The sequence below is a fragment of the Acinonyx jubatus genome, chromosome E3, assembly GCF_027475565.1.
Source record: "Acinonyx jubatus isolate Ajub_Pintada_27869175 chromosome E3, VMU_Ajub_asm_v1.0, whole genome shotgun sequence".
NCBI lineage: Eukaryota > Metazoa > Chordata > Mammalia > Carnivora > Felidae > Acinonyx > Acinonyx jubatus.
Window position 1 is genome coordinate 20,587,497 of NC_069398.1, and position 16,532 is coordinate 20,604,028.

Genomic DNA, 16,532 nt, shown 5'->3' on the forward strand with positions numbered 1-16,532 from the left:
TGACATTAAATGGAACGCAAAACTTGATTTCCTTCAAGGAACTTAAGTTCAGTGGTAACAAAACAAACATGTAACCCCCAGAACCCCTAACTTCATATCTGAACCAACAACACCTGCATTTCTTAAAAGTGGTCTAAAGATGGCCACTAAAAGAAGGTTCAATGATCTTCACTGTCTTTCCTGGAGTTTGGAAAGAAAGGATACAAATGGGTATGTGTTGAGACATGTGAATCAACCACAAGTGAAGTGAATCAAGTTCTGTATTAACTGCTTTGGTTCACGGTCCTCCATTTGACTGGACACCAAAGGGAGCCTTTTTCCAAACCATTGAGCTTTATTTATTTTTTAACGTTTATTTATTTTTGAGAGAGACAGAGCATGACTGGGGGAGGGTCAGAGAGAGAGGGAGACCATGCTGACAGCACAGAGCCCAACGCGGGGCTCAAACCCACGAACTGTGAGATCATGACCTGAGCTGAAGTCGGACACTCAACTGGACATGAGCCACCCAGATGCCCCTTTTTTTAAATGTTTGTTTATATTTCAGAGAGAGAGAGCAGGAGAGGGACAAAGAGAGGTGGGGAACAGAGGAACTGAAGCAGGCCCTGTGCTGACGGCAGAGAGCCCAATGCGGGGTTCAAACTCCCAAACCATGAGATCATGACCTGAGCCAAAGTCAGACACTTGACTGACTGGGCCACCCAGGCGCCCCCACAGCATTGAGCTTTAAACCAGGACCGATTCTGCCATCTTGGAATAATGTACCTTACTTGCCTTAACGGAGCCTCTGGAAGAGGAGGAGGAGTGATTCCATAAGGAATAAGACCATCCTCTAGGAGCAAGACAGGTGGCATCATCCAAAAGGACAAAGCCCTAGACTACTTGTCTGTAGGCCTGACCTCTTTAAGAGGGTCCCGTCACATTCAGTGGAGTCAGATATGAAGGGACTAATGGGCCTTTATGCTCCTCTGTCCATTTCTGTCAAGACTAGACTATGGCTGGGGTTGGAATAATGTCCTGGAAGAACTGGTAAGCTCTGAGCTCCCTTCTGATCCAGACATTCTTCATCTCTTACCTTTCTTATGCTTATTTGTCAGCTTAACTTGGTGGAAATTGGTACACAGACCTTGTCGATTATTGCAGTAACATCGCTTTCTGTAAATTCACTGGAACGTGAGCTCATCTGTGAAGCTGAAGAAGCAGTCGTCTTTTCCTCACGCGCCTGGTTCGCTGCACAGGCCCTGGGGCCTGAGGGCTGCCAGGCTGGTCCTACGGAAGTGCTGTCTGCACCCAGCAACTCCGGCCGTGGTGTGAGTGTGGAAGCAAGTTTCGCAAGAGTCTGTACACAGTTAAGTTTGTGAAAACAGCCTAACACATAAGAATTTCAGATGCTTTCTAGCAATACAGATCATCGCATTTATGGGTGGTCACTTTTAAGACAACTCTTTATTCCCACACTACGAAAGCTTTTATTTGCACCTCTGACATTCCCTTCTGGTAAATAAGTACAAAATCCAGGCCAGAAACTTCCCAGTCGGCCATGCACAGTCCAGGACTGCTGTGGAAGTCGCCCCTTACTTGTGGAGGAGGGGCTGCTATCTGCTCTTGTCAGCAGAGGTAGTTCTTGCTTTAAAGAGTAAATGGGTTGTTTTCCAAACACTGTGACTTCACAGCTGACCAGGGATACGTGGTTTCATTGGCAAGTTTCCAGTATCTCTCTCGCAAAAGGAATGCTGCCCCTTTTGGTTGTCTCTGGCGCGTGAAGATCCCCTTTTTATTCCCCATTACTCTCTGCGGTGCTAAAAACAAGGCAAAAAGGTATTTCAGATGACTTCTGATGGGCCAAACGGGAACCAACCTAGAGACAAGCTGGGCACGAACAGAAATGTCCTTTTCTATAAAACTTAGGATTGCTTGGTCTGAAGTGGCCACTTAATGTAAGGCTAAAGATTTAACCTGCTGCTCCCCCAAACAGCTCAGCTCCCTGGTATATTTTTGTTGTTGTTGTTGTTGTCTCTTAGAGGAAAATCTAAAATTATTTTTCTTTTATCTGCAAAATAAGGTTTGAAACATGAGCACCCAGCTGCCCGGTAATGAGAGTGGGGACTGAGACAAGAGTTAACCCTGAGAAAGGCCTGGCCTTTTCTAAAGAGACGGCTCTCCTAGTGGGAGCTGGGGTCCTGACCAGGCAAGGGTGCCTCGGTGGGATCTACCAGATTTCAAAGCTCTCTCAGGCAGACTTCCAGCTGGGTTCCAACTGCCAGTGGCTGCTCGGCTGCTCTGCAGCAGCTGAAGCTGGGAAGGAGGCGAAGCGGGCCACAGGCTCCCAGCACACCTTCTCTCCACCTCAGGTGAAACCACAGCTTCCGTTGAACGGGAAGGTCTTTCCACGAGAAGCAAATGCCAGGCACTGGGCCAAGCACTTTATCACATGAATTCCTACATCGACCCGCAGGGGGCTCATCCCACTTACAGGCTTGTGACAGGGTCAGATCATCTGTCCACAGTCACACAGCTAATTTCTTACTACACAGAGCCAGCGCATCCATTCACGAAACCAGACTTCAGGAGCCGTCCATCTCACTTGCCAGAGAGAGGCTTGAGTTCTTGTTCCTTTTACTCTACCTTCCTCTTTCCATTCTAATTTTTCATTAAACTTTCGCCTTCCAAAGACTTGTCTTTCCCTGTGAATAATAGGTTGTAAATCCCACTACTACCAAATCCTTCCTTACCTCCCCAAATCGCTATGCTAAGTTTATGGGATATCAAGAAACCAGTAACACCTACAGGTATAGAAAGAAATGGGATCCACGATGAATGGCACTGAAGTGGCCCTCACGTCTCCCCGCTTGAGAAAGAATGCAGACGGTATTCTCTCCGAAGACTTTCAGACCCTCCCACATTCCAAACACTTTGACACTTGCATTTGGTAAACCTGCCTCCTACAAGTGAACGATGTAAAACACACCAAAACATACTGAGTTTCCCGGGCTTTGTACCGTACTCTGGAATAATAAGTGTAGCCCACACGTGAATCCAACGCTAGGTCCACTTTTTCCACACACTGTTGTGAAACAGACAGAGGCAAGTTGGTCATTTTTGCCTCAAGATAATACATCCTCCGTTTGCTTTTTTACCATGAAATGATCTGGGAAGCAGGCAAGTGATTGCTGCTTGCCAAACTAGGAAATCCTCACGTAGCCTACACTGATTAGAGCTTTCCCCCTCGTTTCCACTGCTCTTACAAACAAATGTCCTGAACTAAAAGGCCAACCTGAAAAAATGAGGAACAGTACACTCCGCAAACCCAACTGCCACTTACACTGGTTAGTCATAAAATCGGCAAAGTTCCAGATGAGCTCTCCGACCACGTATTCTTTGCGTTTTTGATCCAGAACCAAATGATACTGCTCCAGCAGACCTTTCTGGTATTCCTCGCTGAACATCAGAGGTGGGTCCTGGAATTCAAGGCAAAGAGTGAAGTTAAGAGGCAGAACTGGCAGAATTGTAAATGGTAGATAAAAATAAAGATCCATGTGACGTGACCAAAATACCCGTCTCCACGGTGGGCTGCAGTGACTGCAGGACTTGGGCGCGGGTGGAGATACAGCCAGGCTGTGGCGTAGCCCAGAGTAAAGAAAAGGGATTGTTTAAGGAACCTTAATTAGGAACTGCTTTATTTCTAAGCAGAGTTTGATATTTTATCTTCCATCTCTATTCACCGGTGCAGCCTGAAAGCTGAGCTACACTGGAAGTAAAAATGAGTCTTCAGATAATAAATTTAAAACTCACATTTTAAGTAGCTGCCAGCTGACGATTTGAGAAATAGTGTGACTCACTTGAACTCAACTCGAATTCCTCTGTATCTGGTCTGGGTGAGCAGCTGCTACTTAGCACATCCGTCCATGCGACAAATAATCACTTAGTATGGATGGAGGCTCTGGTGATGAAGTGACAAGCAAGAAAGGCGAGTGTCCCTGCCCCTGCAGGCTTTATACTCCGACAGGAAAGACTCAAGGTGTTAGCGTAATGAGGGTAAACGGGGTTGACTGGCAGAGTGCAAAGCCAGAGCCAGAGCCAGGGGGTGGTTAGTGGTGGGGCTGAGAAGGGCCACGCAAAGCTCCCCTGAGGAGACGTCAAGGACCTGACAGGTGAGAAGCATCCTGACGGACGAAGGCAGAGGCCACGTCTGTGGACTCGTTCAGTACCTGGTGAAGAGCTCCTGTGTGTTGTGTACTAAGATATAATGACCTTTTAGAGGTTCTTGGGATGGTCTCAGTTTTCATCCCATGGCAATCTGAGGGGCACTCAAATCTTAAATGTTCAAGGATAGAGCTTTTCAGTGACTTTATAAGAGAACAAAGCCCTGTAGGCCTTGGCTTTCTTTTCCAAAGAGAAGGATAGAAATGCTATCGAGGACACACTGGTAATGTAACGGTACAACTGAGCCAGGTTTTGTTCCAGTTCCAAAGTTGTATATGTAGATGTTCTTACTTTGTTTTAATGGAAACAACCCATTAGACAACCGCATTGTCTAATTCTTAAAACCGAATTAAACTAAGTCAACTCAGTCATAACTAGTCATATTTCAAGTCCTCAAGAGTCACATGTGGCTGGTGGCTACCCTCTTGGACAATGCAGAAACATTCCATCACTGCAAAGGGTCCTATCAGCACCAGATCTAGACTGAGTTTCTTAAACATTCAGAGTTGGTTACCTTTTCAAAAACAGGGAACTGATGTACATATACACTGTCTTCATAAGCTATTTTCCCTTACTTTACCAGTTTGTAAAGTGGCATTCTGCGTAAGCAAGATGAATTTAAGGGCATGAACAGAATAATATAGCACATAGAGGTAGCTGTTCAACATACCAAGGATAAGCATATTAAGAAAGGTGTGTCGGGCACCTGGGTGGCTCAGTTAAGCGTCCAACTTCAGCTCAGGTCATGATCTCATGGTTTATGGGTTCGAGCCCTGTGTTGGGCTCTGTGCTAACAGCTCAGAGCCTGGAGCCTGCTTCAGAGTCTGTGTCTTCCTCTCTGTCTCTCTCTCTCTCTCTCTCTCTCTGTCCCTCCCCGACTCACACTCTGTCTCTGTCTCTCTCTCAAAAATAAACATTACAAAAAAATTTTTTAAAAAATGTGTCAACAAGGAATGTGGTACTTGTGACAGTTGAGTGTAAGGAAGCTGGGTAGGGATGAGGGGCTGGCTGTGCTTCAAGAACCCACATGAAAAAAATCCCCAAGATAAAGCATCATATCTTTGGGAAGGAAATGAATAAAAAAGAGAGAGAGAGAGAGAGAAAAGCTAGTGATTAAATCTTCCTCGGGGACGCCTGGGTGGCTCAGTTGGCCGAGCGTCTGACTTCAGCTCAGGTCATGATCTCATAGTTCGTGAGTTCAAGTCCCGCATCAGGCTCTCTGCTGTCAGTGCAGAGCCTGCTTCAGATCCTTTCCCTTTCTCTCTCTCTCTCTCTCTCTCTCTCAAAAATAAAAAATAAACAGAAAAAAAAAACAAACAAACCTTGCTCCAAGATTTCATTCATTTCCTTAACAATTATTATTTAGCACCCACTGAGGGCCGGACACTGCTGAGGGCTTGGGAAGCACTGATACATAGGATTCAGTCTCTCTCTTGGAGCCCACAGTCTGGTCAGGGAGGGGGCCAAAGAGATAATGATGGCACCCAGTGAGAAACGCTGACACAAAGACCAGGCAGAAGGAGCAGTTTCCTCTGCCTAGGGCAGGCGGGGTAAACCTCACCAAAGAGGGGACGTCTAAGCTGAGATGCGAACAGAGTAAGAATCCCGTAGTCAGTGAATGTGGTGCTAACGTGGGCATTCCAGGCAGACGGAACAGCCCACACCAGAGCAGGAAGCCAACAAGCACAGTGAAAACAGCCCAGGAGTGAAAGCAGAGGAGGACGACCTGGGAGAGGGCAGAGAGCAAAGGACGTTGACTGCCCCGGCTAGAGACTGGGGCTTTAGCGTGGGGGTCAGGGGAAGCCAATGACAAGGCTCCCAAGATTCGGATTTGCTCAGGAGACCACTCGGGCAGCTAGGGGAGGCTCTTTGGAAACAAGGCCAGTAAGGAGGACCAAGCAAGCGAGGTGGAGGCCCGAGTCCGGCAGCCGCGAGTGTGGAGGACAGGCTCGTGTGAGCCAGCACTGCATGGAGATCATCAGGACAAGTGATGGGTGGGAGAGGAGCACATTTCCAGCTTGGGGAAATGTCCGAGAGTGAAAAAATAAATGATGTTCTACACCACTTACCTGGTGAAACCCTGCAATGGTGTCTGCTCCGTACTCGCTCTGGATTATTGGTTTCTGATAGGTCCTATACCAGTTCTCAAACTGGGTTGCCAGCTGCAGCTGAATCACCTCCATGTGACCATAGTCATGATACCAAGAGTAGTAACTATTCACACAGATGACGTCCACATACGGCGCCTAGGATGAGAGCATTAAACTTGTTCACGAACCAAAAGACGGTAAGAGCATTAGGGCTCACAAACTCAGGGGGCTCTTCCGGCACAGGAGGCAACAGGGGGCTGCAGAAAATGATCTACGTGCTCCCACGTGTAGCAGACATAGAAGTGACCTGAATAAGGCAAGTCTATAATCCTGGGCTGACGCTCTTGACCTGGCTGTAGCTGGGCTCTGGAGAGACTGAGCAGTAGAGCAGACGCCCCATGAGCCGGCCGCGGTGCCAGCCCGGGGCGGTGGCGCTCCTGTCACTGGGCTTCCCTTACCTGGGAAATGTTCCCAACTGAAGGACAGAGGCGGTTTTTTTCCCCACAAAGGTCTTGGTGAACCATGTCGTTCGTGAGCTGGTGCTGGGGCCACAGAGTGGCCGAAAACTTCCCTCCTAGGAGGGCAGCGGCAATGATGGGCGGGACCCCTCATGTCTACACAGTGCAGTGCTCAGGACTGAGTGGCAAGGGCTAGGCCAGCCAACTGTCCGGCCTCTCCCATCACCAGAACACAAGCCAGTCTCGAAAGCCTGTACTGGGGCTGATGTGGTCCGACCTTCCCAAGCGACCGACCCCCTTTCCAAACCGTGGCTGAAAGCAGCGGGCAGAAAGAGGGAGCTGGGGAAGTGCCCGCGGGTGCACACTTGCACACGGATCACACATCCCACCAGGTGAGCCTGGCAACCCTCTGTGGCCCAGGCACTGGCTGCCCCATCCACACAGAAGACGAGAACGAGGATATGCCACTTGGGCTCTGAGGACATCCGTGCCTGCCTGTGCCATGCTGGTGTTTGGGCACAGTCTTTATGCTTCTTTGAAGGGGCTGTTCTCAAAAGATGGCAAGGGAAACACCAGGGCTACGAGCCTTTGGACGCTCATGTTAAAAGGAGTGTTCCCAGTTCATTTTGTACATTGCGTTCTCTCCTCCATTCTTTCTGCAGATGTTTTCTCTTTCTGTAGTGCTTTCCTTTTAAGGACTGGCCTTCAGTTCTCTGGTGAAGACACATTCTCTTGCTGCCATGTTCTATCTACAGCCTCAGTGTAACCCTGCACATAGTTTCCGAGGGGCTGCTGCGCCAGGGGGTGGGGAGGGATGCGTGTGGTCCAGCCAGCCAAGTGAGCCTGTCTGACCCTTCGATTCCAGTCAGGGGTTCCCCTTTTAAAAACTCAGATTGCCAGCCTGGACTTATTAGATCAGCATCTAGGCGTCTGTACTTTCAAAGAGCTTCTCTGAGTGGTTCTGACAACCAGCTGGGTTTGAGAAACACTGGACAGTGACAACTTTAAGCTCCCTTAAACCTATGCCACTTTAAAAGCATACTAAACCGCGGAGCATCAAACCCTGACTCTGACCTGAGAACGCACGAAACCTCCCTGTGCCCAGCCTCCTTGGACTGAGAAGCCATACTGCTGGGCAAACAAGCAGCTAGTTATCTTTAACCTGAAGACCATCCAGGAACGCGTCTGGACCGGCTGCTCAGGGCTCCTCCCAGCAGCCTGTGTTAGCAAGGATCAGAGCAAGGCGAGAGGACAGGCAGGGAAGAGAAGTGGCACAGAGACCCCCAGGCTCACCCCCAGGTCTGCTTCATAGTTGGAGTTGGTCACAAAGGTCACGGGCCGAGAGGGATCCAAGGCTTTGGTGTGAGCAATCAGCGTCCTGTCCACAGAGGGCAGAAGACACAGGCTCATCAGTCTGGGAAGGGCCCTCATACAGCTGTCTTTCTCTCTCTCTCTCTCTCCACCCTGTCTCGCAGCCAAAAACTAAAGACAAAACCCTTCCTCCCTCCCGACCTTGAAGACTCCTTTCGGTAGGTAAACACGGTCTTCTAGCCTTAGATCACGTTCCTTGGCCTCTTTCCTTCTCGCTCCCCAAATCCCACCCCACAAAGGGAAGGCCACCCTCACAGCTGGGGTCCTTGGGCTGGGCTGGGTGCTGCCAGAATCTCGGAAAAACCTCTTGAAAACAGGGAACGGGTGGGGCGTGGACCAACGTGGACGTTAATTTAACGAGTAGAGGATGTGTGTGAGGAGGCAGGCTGTGTGTGCACTGGGCACTCACTGGAGACTGGAACAGGAGCAGTGGGACCAGACATTTGCACGGGGAAACGCTATTCTGCCATTACAAGTGGGAGGTACAGGGCTCTGGGAGACAATAGCAGGGCACTTAACTGATACTGGAGAGTCACCCCCATACTCAGAAGAAACAGCATTTCATGTCATTCACCAAGGAGGAGCTGCGGAAAGAGGCTCCCAACAGAGGGCCCAGCCTGTGCTCGGGGCTCAGCCTGGGGACCCGTCACAGGCCACCTCAGCACAGGTCACTCCGTTCACTGGTCAAGCTTGCTCCTCTGCTCCCCGTCCCCAGAGCTGGCTTCCTTCTCCATGACACTCTTCCCACCCTGCTCTCCTCATACAAGGGCTGCGGTTCCTCAAGCCAGAACAGCACCTTCACCTCGAGTCCCAGAGCCACACTCTGAAACAACCTGTGTGCCTCCGGGAAGCTTTGAAGCCTCGCTGAGCTCCTGATGCCCAGGCAGCTCCAGCCATTCCCTGGCCACCTCCCTACTGCACCAACGATCATGCATCACCTTCTCTCCACCTCCCAGAAAAGCTTGCAGGCACCCGTTCTCGGACACCTGTGCTTTCTGCTCCACAACAAACTTCTGTCTCCCCAGCCCTGGCTCACACAGGCCTGTGCCCCAAGGCACCAGGCTGCACGTTCAGAGCTTTGCCCAGTGGGCCTGCTGCTCAGAGCCCCACATCTTGTACCCACGGCTCAGCTCACAGCACTCCACGACACTGAATGGCCTCTGCTGCCTCTATAGCCAAGCGAAGTGATCCCCCTCTGTGGGCCAAGTTACAACTGCATGATTGTAAGAAAGACAAGGAACCAAGGACCACCCCCACCCTGAGGTAGTAGACCCTCCCACCGCTGGAAACCACCCGTAGGTGTGGTTTCTGTCCACTGCAATGCCAGGGTGGCGGAAGCCTACTGGCATTTAGTGAATGGGACCGTGAACAAAAGATGGGCTGATCCTGTCTAATAATGTAACTTAAAATAGTCAGAACGTGCATGTCATTGAAAAACCTGTTTATAATCATGTGCCTACATAATCCAGTTTCATAAAGCCACTTTACAGAGATGAACCCAAAGCATCACCAAGTGGTTTTTGCAGGTGTAACATGCACTAAATTTCCCAGGAATGGAGATAACATAAAAATTGAGAGAAGACTACACTTGGTTTGGCTTGGAACTTTACCTAGAGTGAGTCACCACTTCATAAATGCACAGCAGTGAAGGAAACACCGCCGGTGGCATCAGTCACCAAAACGATGCCCCCACTGTCAGCATCTGTAGCTGCGTTCTCAGGCGGTTCCACATCTAAGTGCAAGCGTCTGACCCCTTCACTGGCTCTTCTGGGGAGTTGGCTCATGCACTCACGTGTAATTATATAAATGACCCTCCTCTATATCATAGTTGGGCCAGGCCACTGTTCTTTTCATAACCTGAAGTTATGTCTCTAAGTCACTCTGTGCAGAAGTTAACTCCAGGGGTGCCCAGGGTGGCTCAGTCGGTTAAGCATGTGACTCTTGGTGTCAGCTCAGGTCATGATCTCACGGCTTGTGAGTTCAAACCCCCTGTCAGGCTCCGTGGTGACAGTGCAGAGCTTGCTTGGGATTCTCTCTCTCTCCCTCTCTCCGTCCCTCCCCCACTTGCACGCGCTCTCTTAAAATAAATAAACCTAAAAAAAAAAAGTTAACCCTAGATCTCATTTCAGATGTGAAAAAGGGACACTGGGGCTCAGTGGGTTGAAATCACAAGTGGTGGGTGTGTACTTGGTGCCCTGCAGTGACCATGTACGGAGGCACCCCCACCTGGGCTGGGAGTGGACGCTGCCTCTCATAGCACATGCCTGCCCCAGAGCCAACCTCAGCGCTGCCACCCAAGGCTGACCCAGACCAAAGGGCTGAGGTCTCACCCCTGACCCCACCCAGGGCAGAGGGAGCACTCACTTGAAGTAGTAACCAGCAGGTTTCAGGAAGGAAGTGGGCTCATTGGCCACAGACCACATCACAACAGCCGGGTGATTCTTGTCCCTGCGCACCAGCTCCTCCATCACCTCCAGGTGGTGCTGCAGAGACACGTTGCTGTAGCTCTCGCTGTGGCAGAGGGAGGAAAAGGAGCCGTCAGCGCCTGCGCCCCCGGCAGGCTGAGCAGGGAGGGCGGCGGGCACTCACACCAGCACGATGCCCACACCGGGACTCTCGTCGATGACCACGATCCCATAGCGGTCACAGAGCTGCATCACCTCCTCCGCGTAGGGGTAGTGACTGGTGCGGAAGGCATTGGCCCCGAGCCAGCGAAGCAAATTGAAGTCCTTCACCAGCAGTGGCCAGTCAAAGCCCTTCCCTCGGATCTAGGGGAGAGCACAGTCGAGTGATCCTCCCTCCCCTGTCCCAGATGCACTTCCATCTGGAGCCAGGCCCCGGAAGGGTCACCCCATTAGCCCTCAATCTGGCACAAGGACAGGCCCCATCAGGCCCCATCAGGCCCCATCCGGCAACTGTTTCAAGCAGTTTGCTTCACTGCTCTGAGTCACCCTCAATTGCTTCAGGGGTCACGCGGAAGGCAATAGTGAGCAACAACTGTCACAGGAACCCAGAAGCCACGACTCACATCTGCATCCTCGTGCTTGTTGACCCCGTGGAAATAGAAAGGTTTCCCATTGATGAGGAACTGGTGCTCTGTGACAGCCACCGTGCGAATCCCCACGGGGAGAGTGTAGAAGTCAGACACAGACCCAGCTGCCGTCTGCGCGGTCAACCTCACCTGTGAAAGCCGAGCACCGGTGTGAGGCATCCGTGCTGGCCTGAGCCCCGCACAGCCCACCCTCCAGTGGGAAGGCCCCTCGTGAACCACAACGGCCAACGTCTGGGGCTGCACGCAGAGAGATGCAGAAATTCCCAGCTTCTGCCATTAACAAGGAGGAACATTCACCCTGCCCCTGGCGCCTGCTCTTCAAAACTGGGCCTCCCTACCAAGCGGTGAGAAAATCAGACCGGAAGCTCAGAGGACCACGTGTACCTGACTACCTGTCCTGCACCCCCTTGGAAGCCAAGGCTGCTGGGTGGGGGCAAAAGACCTCGTTACCTCCAATGAGTACAGGTAGGCAGGGTGCTCATGCATCAGGTATGGCCACCAGAGGTGGGCATTGGGCACCTGCAGCTGGCCCCGACCCCCTGTCCCCTGGGCCACGACTTTGCCTTCCTCATCCAGAAGACGCACTTCCAGTTGAAAGTGTTCACCGCCTTCAACAAAAATCTGGTAATCCACCAGCCCTGCAAGAGACAAGGAAGATCAGACCAAAAAGGGAGGGACACGATCTGGGTCACACAGAGAGCCTCCTGCAGCCACCACTCTGAGGAGTCCTCAGCCAACAACCGTTTATTTCTGGAGCCCAACCTGCAGTGAGGGGAGATGAGGCGAGGGCAGCACAGTGGGAAGGGACACAGATTCTCATGAATCCTAAGCGATTCACCCTGAGCTATGATTTTACACAAGCCCCACTTCTCCTTGGGCTTCGTTCCCTCACAAAAGGAGGTCAGACCAGATGAATGATTTCTGCTGCCCGTGCCAGTTCAGACAGGCTGGATTTCAGCTCTTTTTGGGCGGATGGGAACCCCGAGGGGGAAGAGATGCCGGCAGAGGCTTTCTCCTGGAGCATCTTTCCAAACAGGGAGCAGAGCCACTTGGGGCCTGGCTGAGGGAAGTTCCTGCAGGGAGCCCTTACCAGTGTCTTGGTCCACGCTGGTGCTGACGGTGATGTCATCGATGTAGGTGGTAGGTGTGGTGTAGAGGAGCACGGGCCGATGCAGCCCCGCATAGTTGAAGAAGTCAAAGTTTATGTTCTGGACAAAGTAACCCTTGGGGTACCTAGGATGGGAGAACAATGGCCAACTTGGACCTTACTCTGATACTCTGACCTCAGCTCACATGTCTCCCTGGCCTCCCAGAGCCAGGGCCTCACCTCTGCTAGGGCCACCCTGCCCCTAGTGGGAAGACCAGTCGGCAGGGTGGGGAGTGGGGTGGAGGGGGGAGCAGGGTGCCGCTCACTTGGAGGTATCCGTCTGGTAGAGGATGGTCCCTGGCGGCAGAGTGTGGGGGGTGAGCGTGTTGTTGATGGCAATGGTAATGCGGCAAGAGGCCAGGGGCCCACTCTGTACCAGCTTGCTGATGTCAGCCTCGAAGGGGAGATGGCCCCCTTCATGCTCTGCCACGTGGACCCCATTCACCCACTGCAGACAGAGAGATACGGGGAGGGAACAGCAAGTCAGGGTGGCCATCGCAGGCACTCCCTCACACAGAAGTGTCGTATGTGGGGGCTCAGGGCCCCGCCAGCCGCCCCCTGCCTCAGGAATGGAGGCATGAAGCTCCAGCTGAACAGATCAGGCAACCTTCCCCCGACCCAGGGCACCAACCCCAGTGTGGGACATGGGTGTACCCCCCCCAGTCCACCCCAGGAGGCAGGCTGTCAGGTGACCCCTGGGAACCACACACCCCAAGGCAGCCCCAGGCTGCTCAGCAACTGCACCTGACCACTCGCCCTGCCCGATGCTTGTTGTACTCTCACCACAATGGCATAGTAGTGGGCGCTGCCAATCCTCAGCACCACTCTGGTGCCCAGGTCCTGAGTCCATCGCTGGGGCAGGGTTGCCTCCCGCTCGTACCACACCCAGCCGACAAAGCTGCGCAGCTGCCTATCCTGGCCCACGTCATTGAAGCTGGAGGGAACCGGCATGTCCAGGGTGGGGCCCGACTGAGGAAAGAAGGGCTGGGATCAGGTCCGGACCACCTAGGAATCGAGGACCAGGACCCAGGCAACCCCCTTCCCCAGGGGCCACGTCCCCCAGCCACCTGGCCTGCAGGAAGAAGGCTGGGTAAGATGACTTCCCCTGGGCCCCGGGATTCCAGGCCACCCCACCATTCTTATTCTTTGCCAGCAACTGACTGATGCCGTTTATGGAGCTCATTTAATTCGCACAACTCCACGAAGCAGACAGCGGTCACTCAGTCACTCGATCAACGGTGTGCAGTGAATACCTACAATGCTGTTCCGGGTGCTAGGAATAAAACCGTGAGCAAGACTTCCGCTGTCAGGTGATCGGCTCTATGAAGAGAGTGTGGAGGGTGGCAGGGATGGTCAGGGAAGGCCTTTGGGGGCCCATGGGATACTGCCTTCTGACAACCTGGCAGAACTGGGTGACCCTAAGCCTGACAGGGCATCCCCTGAACATCTCCAGTAGAAGGCTAGGCACCAGCAGGACAGCTCAGTGAGCCTGGAAGCAGCCTGGGGAAGACCTTCCTGACATCCTGTCTGTGGGATTTCCTCTGTCCCTCACAGCTGTATCCCAGGGTCTGGCACAGCCCTGCATGTAAAAGACTCAAAAAACGTTGGCTGAATGGATGTATAACTTGGTAAGAGATCCTCCTGCTAGCATGGTTTGTGTCTGGGGCTGGGGGGCAGCCAGCTCCTTCTCAGGGCAGTCTGTGGACAAGGGCGAGCCCAGCCCACAACCCAGGCAGAGGCAAGAGGATCTGTTCAGACCAGACCCTAAGAGGAAGACAACCAACTGCCCCGGGGAGGAAGCTGGTGGGGGCAGGGGCTGCTCTGCTGAGGAAACTGTGAGTGGGGCACAAGCCCGGCACCCAGTTCTTCCTCCCCTGAGGAACGGATGGCAAAGACTGACAAAAGAGGATCTAGGAGAGAAGAGAGGGCCAGTGGGCACACAGGCCCAGCACCACTTCCCGCCGACACCACCCAAGTCAGAGGGGAGAGCCGGGGAGGAGTCCTTGGCCGGGTGGGTGCCAAGCCCCGTCCTCTCTCTCAACCTCAGAACCCCAGGTCCTTCGCGCCAGGGCAGGGCTGGTGCCAAGACGCCTACACCTCCTGCCCTCCCGCCCCCGAGCTCGTTGCCAGCGCCGCGAGCCTGTCCGGCTCAGCCAGTCTTACCGAACCGGGCTGGAGCAGAGGCCTGCCCCGCCGCCCCCCGGACGTCCGGGCCGGCCCTCCACCCGTTTCCTCCCTCGCAGTCCCTCTCCCCGTCGTCTGATCCCACGCCTCCAAAGCCGTCCAGCTTTAACCTCCTCCTGGCCGACAGCTCCGAGACCTCAGAGGAAGGCTCCCTGCCCACCTCCCCCGCTGGGCCCGCACCTCGCGCAGCGGCGTCCGGTACCACTGCTGCTCGAAGCCCTGGCGCCGGTTCTCGGAGAAGTCGGCGCGGAAGCTCCAGAGGCCGTTCAGCTCCTTGCGCTCCCGCGACGGGCTCTCCCGGGGGTAGAGCATCCCGCCCCGCAGCGCCAGCCCGCAGGCCCAAAGCAGCGGGCCGAGCGCCGCCCAGACGGCCGCCGGCCCCCGGAGCATGCTTCGCGCGTGGCAGCTCACAGCCAGCCGCTTACCGCAGGGCTCGGAGCGGCGCTGGAGGCGGACGGGGCGGCGCGCGAAGTCACGTGCCCCACCTGAGGCCTCCCGCGCCATTTTGGTTGAGGGCGAGTGCCGGGTCCGGAGGAGTTCTGGGGCCGCAGGGACGCCACTGTCTGCTGGCCACAGGGCCGCGGCGGGGATGGGGGTGGGCCGGCGGGGAGCCCGAGGTTAGGCCCTCAGGGGACAGGGACCCCGAGCCTCCAGCCCCCGTCCTGAAAGGCAGAGGTCCCTGGCTCTGCGCCCGCCCCGCCGCCTTGTCCTCCCCGGTCCGACTGCTCCCCCGCCCGGGGCGGTCGGTCCGGGGCTGCGGCCAGAGCGGGACCCAGGGAAACAGCCGGACAGCCCGTGAGCCCAGGCGAAGTCTCTGCGGTGCCTAGTGGCGTGCACCCCGCGGCCGTAGCCTTGACCGTGGGCCTCCAGCTACCGTCACCTGAGCCCCAAACCTCTAACCAGGGGCTCAGGGCTCCCAGTTGGTGTTGTGGGATCATAAAGATGCAAGGAGAGGGGGCTTATGGCCCCAGTAACCTGGTCTAGATAAAATTGTTTGTACAGTTACCTGATTCTTAAAATTACTATTTTTTTTACTTTTTGCTGATTTTATACTTAACAAAGCAACCTAATAATGGGCCTTCATACTGCCAACAGAGTCCCCAGAATAGTAAAAATAAAATATATTTTAGGAGCTGACAAGATTTAAAGGTTTTTTTTTTTCTCACAATATAAAAACAAGAAAAGTAGGATGCAAAAGTACATACAGTATGATCAAAATATTGTATCCGCAGAAATACAGATAGATGTGAAGCATTACTGGTGTTATAGATAATTTCCATTTTGTTTCTCATACTTTTTTGAGTTTTTTGAAATTTCCTGCAATGAACATAACATTATTCTTTTAATCAAACCAATAAATGCTTTTTTTTTTCAACGTTTTTAATTTATTTTTGGCACAGAGAGAGACGGAGCATGAACGGGGGAGGGGCAGAGAGAGAGGGAGACACAGAATCAGAAACAGGCTCCAGGCTCCGAGCCATCAGCCCAGAGCCTGACGCGGGGCTCGAACTCACGGACCTCGAGATCGTGACCTGGCTGAAGTGGAACGCCTAACCGACTGCGCCACCCAGGCGCCCCGATAAATGCTTTTTTAAAATCAAACAGGCAGAGGCGCCTGGGTGGCTCAATTAAGCATCAGACTTCAGCTTAGGTCATAATCTAATTTGGTGAATTTGAGCCCTGCATCAGACTCAGCGATGTCAGTGCCAGTGCAGAGACTGCTTGGGATTCTCTCTCTCCCTCTCTCTCTCTGCCCCTCCTCCATGTTCTCTTTCTCAAAATAAATAAATAGGGGCACCTGGGGGGCTCAGTTGGTTAAGTGTGGGACTTTGGCTCAGGTCATGATCTTGTGGTTCATGCATTCCAGCCCCACATCCAGCTCTGTATTGTCCACTCAGAGCCTGGAGCCTGCTTCAGATTCTGTATCTCTCTGTCTCTGCCCCTCCCTTGTTTGTGCTTGCTCTCTCTCAAAAATCAATAAATAGGGCTACCTGGGTGGCTCAGTCAGTTAATTGGTTGACTCCTCA

The 16,532-nt window shown here is 53.1% G+C and overlaps 1 protein-coding gene across 2 annotated transcripts; it reads right to left on the minus strand.

Moving 5' to 3' along the window:
• Positions 1-1,427: 1,427 nt before the first annotated feature.
• Positions 1,428-14,962, minus strand: GUSB (glucuronidase beta). Of its 2 annotated transcripts, XM_027041832.2 has the most exons (12): positions 14,686-14,962; positions 13,105-13,290; positions 12,588-12,769; positions 12,265-12,407; positions 11,625-11,812; positions 11,151-11,303; positions 10,712-10,890; positions 10,487-10,633; positions 8,045-8,129; positions 6,273-6,449; positions 3,323-3,458; positions 1,428-1,799 (listed from the first exon to the last, which is right to left on the minus strand). In XM_027041832.2, the coding sequence occupies exons 1-12, from the start codon at positions 14,893-14,895 to the stop codon at positions 1,630-1,632; spliced, it is 1,956 nt and encodes a 651-aa protein (XP_026897633.1). In that variant the 5' UTR covers positions 14,896-14,962; the 3' UTR covers positions 1,428-1,629. The 2 variants fall into 2 exon arrangements, with proteins under 2 accessions (XP_026897633.1, XP_014925365.1); XM_015069879.3 differs by lacking the exons at positions 12,265-12,407; positions 12,588-12,769; positions 14,686-14,962 and having other exon boundaries at positions 13,105-13,171.
• Positions 14,963-16,532: the final 1,570 nt, after the last annotated feature.